This window comes from Epinephelus moara, chromosome 6 (assembly GCF_006386435.1).
Source record: "Epinephelus moara isolate mb chromosome 6, YSFRI_EMoa_1.0, whole genome shotgun sequence".
Taxonomy (NCBI): Eukaryota; Metazoa; Chordata; class Actinopteri; order Perciformes; family Serranidae; genus Epinephelus; species Epinephelus moara.
The window spans coordinates 2,038,561-2,047,455 of NC_065511.1; the positions used below are offsets into that span (position 1 = coordinate 2,038,561).

Genomic DNA, 8,895 nt, shown 5'->3' on the forward strand with positions numbered 1-8,895 from the left:
GCACTACACTGTTTTCTTTTACTTTTTTTCTCCTCTCTCCTTGACATCTTGCATGTTGTCTGGGCGCAACAGTCCAAGCTCAACAGTCCAAAATGGCGGCAGCGCCCCTAGTGGCTGTTGGCAAAAATTCAACGGAGCTTCGCCTCTTGGTATCCATGCTCTTTGATGGCGATGCTTTAGTCACCCACACAGAGCAGGGAGTGGCCATTCTGGTATGCGAGGGTCAAGATTTTTTTTAAGACCACACCCACCAATCTGTTAAGAGCCAATGTTCTGCATTATAGTTGCAGTTGTCAAGACTGAGGACTTATAGAAGTAATTCCAGAGCAATCACAATTGCACCAAAAACACTAGGAAGAGCAAGACAATCTGAGTGGAGCAGTTGGGAAGAAGAGAGGGGTGACAGATGGGTAAACACACACCAGACTTTTACCTGTAGACCAGTGTCCCAGGTGGAAAGTCAACTGAGTTTTTTCAACCATGTAATGTAGTTACTGGCGTATGTCACATGACATAGTACTCAGGGGAAATACTCACCAAGTTACCGTAATGGACAGTTTTTTTCAACTCAAACTAAGCCTTTTTCCAAACCTAACCAAGTAGGATAGTTTTGTACTTAAAGTAGTTTTTGTTGCAAAACAGCTTTGTTGCCTAACTCTAAAGCAGTTTTGCTTGTGAAACCTATGTTTCCTGTGAAGAGTTTAGTGTGAAAGACATTGTAGCATGTAACAAGCAGACATTGACATGGAACCTGACACATCCCAAACCGATGCAAGAGTTACCCAGAGCATCATGGTTTGAAGCATTTGAACCATATTTGCCAGTTAGGGAGTAAGAATGTGTTGATATTTTCTAGTAAGCTTTCCAGAACCCGCATGGGACCCGTAGGTGTGTAGACCTGCAGCATGCATCATAGCCCTTGGCTATCACTCAGCGAAACTCTGGAGTAGTGATACAAAAAGCCTGGTGTGTAAGCTGCATTTCTTTCAAAACCCTGCAACCTACACATCACAATGAATGAAAAACTTTGTAGTTTTTAGCTGTGGTCTGTGTTACTTTCCTCCATTTAAAAAATACTGAAGCATATCACTGTCACTCCAGACGAAAAACATGGATCAGTATCACATAATAATGTGATAACTTAATCATTATAACAAGATGTTTTCCACATTTTAACTAGATATTTTCACATTATAACAAGAAACCTTTATTGTTATAATATACTTATCTTGTTATAATGTAATGTTGTAATGTTTTAACATAATCACATATATTGTTTTAATGTGAAGCATTAAAGTCAGAAAAGGATGATTTATTGTTATTTATTATAACAAATCGTTTCACATTATAATGTGATCACCTATGTTGTCTTAACGTGAAATGTTTCCCTTTTTAACGTGATAACATTATTTGTATGTGATTCTTGTTTAAATGAGGAAGCTGTGCAGAGAAGGATAAATTGAGGAATATGATTCAAAGTGGTTCAGTTGCAGCAGTCAAGGGTATTTTTCAGTGCTGGCTTCATTTGGCAGTGATAGAAACACAACACCCAGGTGAACGCACTAATTTTATCCCCTTTACTGGCTAGATGCAATGACGGGCTACCACAAAATACCATACGTCTTTGCCCAAGCAGAATGCGAATATTGATTCAAATTTGTCTGCACTGAGTTTGAAAAAGGGACTAAATAAGAGATATATAAAAAGCAGTAACCAATGTAACATTTTCAGTGGCCCCCATGCTGCTTTCTACTCTTTACCAACCTGTTTTCCAGCCTGTCCGTGATGTTGAATGTGACACAGCAGTAAGAAGAAAAACAAAAGGGCAGAAGGGCATATTTGTGTGCTGCAGAGCTGTGTACATGGCTCTAGTCTACTAGCAATGGGAAAGCAGTCTACAGCCTATTTTTAGCAGGTGGTCCCCTGTGTCACTACCTCAACTGGCCCCTTTCAACGCAAAGCAGCAACAGCTCTACTTTGAACTCCCTCCAGATGTCTTACCTTCTCACCCTGTCTCCATAGCCAACCTATGGAGGAAACTCCTTTCAGTGGTTTGTATCCATGTTCTTATTCTTTTGGTCACTACCCAAAGCTCATGACCGTAGGCGAGGGCTGGAACATAGATGCACTAGTAAATCAAGAGCTTTGCCTTCTGGCTCAGCTCCCTCTTAACCTCAACGGTCTGGTGCAACACCTGCATCTCACACTCACACTCCATTTTACCTTCATTCATGCAAAAGACCTCTGTGGTACTTGAACTCCCTCTGGGGCAGTAACTCTCTCCTAACCCAGAGGGGCCAATCCACCATTTTCCCATAAAGAACCATGGCCTCAGACTTGGAGGTACTGACTCTCATCCAGACCATTTCATGCACATCGCTGCAGTGTGTGCTGGAGGTCACCATTTGATGGAGCCAATAAAACCACATCATCGCAAAAAGCAGAGATGCAAATACAAACAGGACACTCTGCTCCCACGGGCTGTACCTTGAGATTCTGTCCATTAATTTTATAAATAGAATTGGTGACAAGGGAAATCCCTAGCGGAGACCAGCGCCCACTGAAAATGTTTGTCTTTGTGCCAATATGGACAAAGCTCTCTCTTTGGTCATAGAGGGACCAGATGGCTTGTATCAACGACCCTAGTCAGAGACTTTCCTGCAGTACCCCCCACAGGACTCCCCATGGGACACAGTCATAAACCTTCTCCATGTCCACAAAACACATGTAGACTGGATGGGCACTCTACCATGAACTTTTCAGCAGCCCTGCAAGATTAAAGAGCTGGTCCACTGTCCCACGGCCACGACGAGCTTCACATTGCTCCTCCTAAATCTGAGGTTCGACAGTCAGTCGGAGCCTCCTTTCCACTGCCCTGGAATAAACTTTTTTGTGGAGGCCGAGCAGTGTGATACCCTGATAATTGGAGCACACCCTTTTCCACTCGACAATATCCCCAGTCCAGGTCAGTAATTCTCTTCCTTTGCTGAGCACAGTCTGAGACAAGCCCTGCTTTCTCTTTCTGAGTCATCTAAAGGTTTGCCAGAACTTCTTTGAGGTCCCTCTCTATAGCCTCCCTGAACTCCTCCCATACACAGGCTTTTGCTTGGGTGACCGCCATATTCCTCCCTCTACAACTTAACTGGTACCCACCAGTGGGATCTTAGGTTGCTGCGACAACTTCTAGCAGCTGCCTCCATAATTGAGATTTTGAACATGGCCTGCTCAGTTTTCACGAAAATGTCTTCCAGAGGTGTGAGTTGAAGACTTCATAGGCAGGAACCTCAGCCAGACATTCTTAGTTCACCCTCACTACATGTTTGGGTTTACCAGGTATCTCTGGCAGCCCCTGTTGCCATCAGATCCAACTCACCACCAGGTGGTGATCAGTTGACAGTTGCTTTCCTCTTCAGCTGAGTATGCAAGACATAGATCTGATGATATGAATGCAAAGTCGAACACTGATCTTTGACTTAGCGCATTCTGGTACTACGTACACTTACAAGCCACCCTATGCTTTAACATGGTGTTTGCTATGGCCAATTTATTACGAGCAAGTCCAGTAATAAAACACCACTCAGGTTCAGATTAGGCAGGCCATTTCTCCCAGATGTTGCACACGTGAGTGTTGATGTCCCCCAGCAGAACTGTAGAATCCGGAGTCGGTGCCCTTTCCAGGACACCCCCAGAGACTTCAAGAAGGCTGCACACTCTAAACTGCTGTTTTGTGCATTAGCACAAACAACAGTCAGAGACTTCTTTTCAGCAACTTGCAGTCGCATAGAGGCGACTCATTCCCTGGGGAGAACTTCAACACAGTGGCACTCAACCGGAGGCTTGTAAGTATCCCCACACCCGCTCGACACCTTTTACCGTGGGCAACTCTGGAAAAGGCGAGAGCCCACCCCTCTCCAAGATTTGGTTCCAGAGTCCAGTTGTATCTAGCTGATACTGCTCCACCTCCTGCTCTAGCTCCAGTTCCTTGCCCACTAGAGAGGTGACATTACATGTCACTAGAGCCAGTCTGCTATGCCAGGGGTCAGCATGCCTAGATCCCCACCCCAGTCTGCTGCCCAGCTCAAAATGCACCAACCACACTGCCTATCCCCACAAGTGGTGGGCCCCACCAAATAAGGGTAAATGATTGACAATAATGTTCAATGATTCCTCTGTAATGATTGAATGATTGAATGTATGAATAGTACACAGAGAGCATAAAACTGTACAAGAACTGTTAGATTTCTTTAATGTTTGTGTTTTGTCTAGCTTCTGCTGCCAATGGTTCAGTTAATATGGTGAAGAGTGAGGGATGGGAGACAGACATATTTGAAAATCAGTAGACACTACAAAATATGGACTTTTGATTGGAAAAATAGGTAAAGGAGTAACAGTCTAAATGAGCTTTAGACAAGTTTAGACAACAGTCCTGAATGGAAAACCATTTACACTGTGTGCACATTAGGGATATAATTGCAGTTGTTCATTGCATGGCTCATGGTGGCTATCTGAGCCCTATAGAAAAATTCTATTAGATATTGCTAAATTGAATTATCTCCAATTGTAGATTGAGCAATGTAAAATAATAGGCAGAGAGACTAATCAGCCCCATTGGACAAAAAAAAAATACAAATATTCTCGAATCACTGAATGACTGAGTAAATGAAAAGCTACAGATTAGATTATGCAGGGATAATATGTGTGGTTAATGTCATTAGGGATACACACTGTTACGCCCCACCCTTAGGCGGCCCTATGGGACGAGCAAAACTCCAAAACACTGACCCATAATAATCACATGAACACCTTTAAAAACACTCAAATCCATGGGATTTATTAGAATTAAAACAGGCAAACAAGACAACAAAAATCCCCTCGGTGAGAGGCAGCAGGACCAGCAGTCCCCACACCAGAGCCTCTCCCCTCTGCTGCTGGCACAGGAGCTCTTAAGCACCTCCTCCATGTCAGGTGTGCTGCACCTCGTTAGGTAATGCAGCACACCTGAGCAGATCTACAAGGGAGGGAAAAAGGGACAGCAGCACAGAACACACACAGCCGTAACACACACACATTTCCCACCTAATGGTATAACACCAGAAATAAAATGATGACAACACTAAGATATTTGGAAAACTGGAAAAATGCAACAGTGCAGTAGTGATGACTTGGGTCTGTCTCATCCTTTCATTAGCAGAGCAATCACACTAACAAAGGGCAAAACTTTTACAGTCTCATATTGTGATGCTGTTCATTTCATTTCCATTGGGTGTCCACACCTTACAGGCTCACAAAATGGCGTGTCTCTGACAACCAATCACATCTGTTAAAAGAATGCATCACACTTAGCAATGGGGTCAACCACACCTCCTCACAAAGGTAAAAGTTTCTGTCCCTTCCTAGCTCAGAGCTGCTCTGATAACTTTCCTAAATGACTCCCAAGCTCGGACTCCTTACTAAAAAAAATTAGGCTAAGTTAGGAGCTCTCTGAGAGTATTCTCAGAATGTTTGAGAATACAGTCCCTGATGTGTTTTGAGTGATGTGTGCTAAGCCTCTTCCTCAAGACCTCATCACTTCTACTTTGTAGAGCAAAAGCCATCTGAATGCAGGAAATGTATGTCTATTCTCTGAGGCTTTTCAGGAGGCCAAGTCAAAGTGGGTCAAAGCCCAATTCAGATTCCACTTCAGTCATAAACTGTTGTCTCTCCCTTTCATCTGTTTCAGGCTGTGGAGGGGACAGGTTTGGCCTTCATTGTGTACAGTGAGGCCATTAAGAATATGCCATTGTCTCAGCTGTGGTCAGTGCTGTACTTCATTATGCTCCTCCTGTTGGGAATGGGCAGCATGCTGGGCAACGTCACTGCCATCATCACCCCACTACGAGACTTCAAGGTTGTGTCCAAAATAAGCAACGAGTTGTTTAACGGTAAGATCCAGGCTGATGTTGATGAAAATTTTACCATCATCATCCTTGTGGCCATCAGCCTAGTTCCAGTAAGCTATTTCCCATTTTTTCCTCCTGTCCATAATTCCTAATGGTTGGCATGCTCTAAGATGTAATAGAGTAGAAGTATAAAGTATGTAGGGACCACCAGAACCTCACATATGAACTTGTTCATTTGCATGACTTAAATTAGACTGTTATTGTGAAATGAAAAAAGGGAATCTTGCCAGCTTCTACTATCAGAACTCTACTACTTTTTGTAGCTATTGATATGGTCATTTTGGTTGTAGTAATTAGTTTAATTATTAAGCAGAGTTCCAAATTGATAGCCTAGTATATTTTATTTGACCACATTAATTAATTGGCTACTATATCATAATTTTACTTGAGTACAGTACTTGTAGTTAGTTACTTTCCACAACTAGTGCTGTTTACACTGGTTGTGGTCACAAACAAAATCAGAAGTGTCTTGTTGACACACTCTCCAGTAAAGAGAAGCACCATTTCGCCACAGTGGGAGATCTTTTGAAGTTGGTTTTTGGCTGAGCACACACACAGACGCTCATATACATAAAGGTGAAACTGAGGGCAAAATGGACCTGGAGGTCCCACAGGATCTTAGCTCGATCATTCTCAACCACCTTAGGAGGTGTCTTCCATTGTGACCTTGGGACTTCCAGTCCATAGCCAGCCACTTGGTTAAGGCAGTCCATGTACGTTCATCCTGTCTGCATCTCACACCCTGCTGCTATGTGCTGAACTGTCTAAGGAGCATCTTTGCATAGCCTGCACCTGGGGTCCTGTCTGGTGTGGTAGAGCCCTACTTCTATTGATCTTGTACTAAGTGCCTGTTCCTGTGCTGCCATGATTAGTGCTTCCATGCTGTCTTTCAGTCCAGCCTTTTCCAGCTGCTGGTAGGATTTCTTGATTTCGGCCATTTTGTTAACCTGTTAGTGGTACATGCCATGCAGGGGCTTGTCCTTCCATGATGGTTCATCCCCTCTTCTGCTTTTTCAGGTTTCTGCTGCCTGAGGTATTCACTTAGCAGCTCATCTTTGGGGGCCATCTTCCTGATGTATTCCTGGATCTTGGTTGTTTTGTCCTGAACACTGGCTCTGACGCTCACGAGTCCTCAGGGTGCTGGACTTGGGATGAAACCCTCCAAGCATTGTGAAAAGCTCCCTTGTCTTGATATCAGTGGCCTCTGTCTCCTCCTTTGGCCTGCTTATTATACCAGCAGGGTATCTAATGACTGGCAGGACGTACGGGTTGATGGCTCGGATATTGTTCTTTCATTCAGCTGACTTTTCAGGACCTGCCTAACTCTGTGTAGGTATTTGGCTGTGGCTGACTTCCTTGCTACCTCCTCGTTGTTCCCATTTGCCTGCGGGACCCCAAGGTATCTGTAGCTGTCCCGAACATCTGCAATGCTGCCCTCTGGCAGTTCAACCCCCTTGGTTCTGATCGTCTTCCCTCACTTATTTAGTCCAAATGACATTGCGATGTCATTGCTGTAGATCCTGGTAAGGTGGATCAGTGAGTCAATGTCTTACTCACTCCTGGCATACAGCTTGATGTCATCCATGTAGAGGAGGTGACTGATGTTTGCTCCACTTCTGAACCCCCTCAGTCACTCTTTATGATGAATTGGCTGAGGCTGTTCAGGCATATGCAGGACTGTAGCAGGGACAGTGCATGACCTTGGATTATGTCACACTTGATGGCAACTTATGCAGTTAGCTTTGAGTTGGCCTCCAGAGATGTTTTCCACAGCCCCATTGATTTCTTGATGAAGGCATTGAGACAAAGGCTTTCTTGCAGTCAATCTAGGCAGTGCACAGGTTGGTCTGCCTGGTCTTGCAGTCTTGGGTGACTGCTCTATTGACCAGTAGCTGGTGTTTAGCTCCCCTGGTATTACTACCAATTCCTTTCTGGGCCTTGCTCATGTATTGGGCCATGTACCTATTCATTTTAGCTGCTATGATGCCCGACAGGAGCTTCCATGTTGTACAGAGGCAGGTTATTGGCGGGTAGTTTGATGGGACCACACCCTTCTGGGGATCCTTCATGAGCAAGACTGTCCGTCCCTGGGTCATCCATTATGGATTGGTCCCATCCATCAGCAGTTGGTTCATTTGTGCTGCCAGGCGTTCATGGAGTGCAGTTAGTTTCTTAAGCCAGTAGGTGTGGATCATGTCAGGGCCCCGTGCTGTCCAGCTCTTCATACCTGATACTCTTTCTTGGATGTCTTGTAATGGTAACTGGCTCTTGTTCTGGGAGAACACTATGGTCTGCTCTTAGATCCACTAGTCACTTAGCATCAGTATTATGTGATGCCTTCTTCTCCCACATGCTCTTCCAGTATTGTTCAGTTTCAGCTTTGGGTGGATCTATTCTCATTTTGTTACCTTGCCACTGAGAGTACACTTTGGATGGTTTGGTGGAGAACATCCTATTTATTCTCCTGACTTCTACTTCTCTTGTGTATCTCTTCAGGCGGGTAGCCAGAGCTGTGAGCCTTTACTTGGCAGTCTCCAGTGTCTCAGGTATAGACAGTTTGTTGTAATTCCTAGGGATCCCTTTCTTCCCCACACCTTTCTGTAGCTCTGAGAGTTGACTAACCTCTGTCTGTGTTGCCTTGATCTTGGCGCTCTTTGTGGCTCAAGGTGCTCATCTTGTGGCCAAGCACATAGGATCACTGTTGCTGTGGTGTACAACAGCTGAATTGTCTCAGTAATGGTCCTAGTGGGGATAGTTCATAGAGCTGCATTCACATCATCTAGCAGACTTTCAGAGGGTACTTTGACACTTAGTCTTGGTATATATACCTAAATATATATATTCAAATAAACACAAGAAGTTTGTGCTCTAGAAAAGGATCAGCACTCAGTGAATAACCTCCTAAGCCCTGTGATAAGCTATTATGGCAAGGCTTAACTATACAGACCAGTGAGCA

At 44.3% G+C, this 8,895-nt stretch overlaps 1 protein-coding gene across 1 annotated transcript in view; it reads left to right on the forward strand.

The window, feature by feature from the left end:
• The window catches only part of LOC126391627 (sodium- and chloride-dependent transporter XTRP3A-like), a 70,762-nt gene that overhangs the window by 56,348 nt on the left and 5,519 nt on the right, over positions 1 to 8,895 (forward strand). The window contains exon 8 of the mRNA XM_050046509.1: positions 5,720 to 5,921. Coding sequence (XP_049902466.1) covers positions 5,720 to 5,921 — 202 coding nt within the window. The remainder of the gene's footprint in view (positions 1 to 5,719; positions 5,922 to 8,895) is intronic.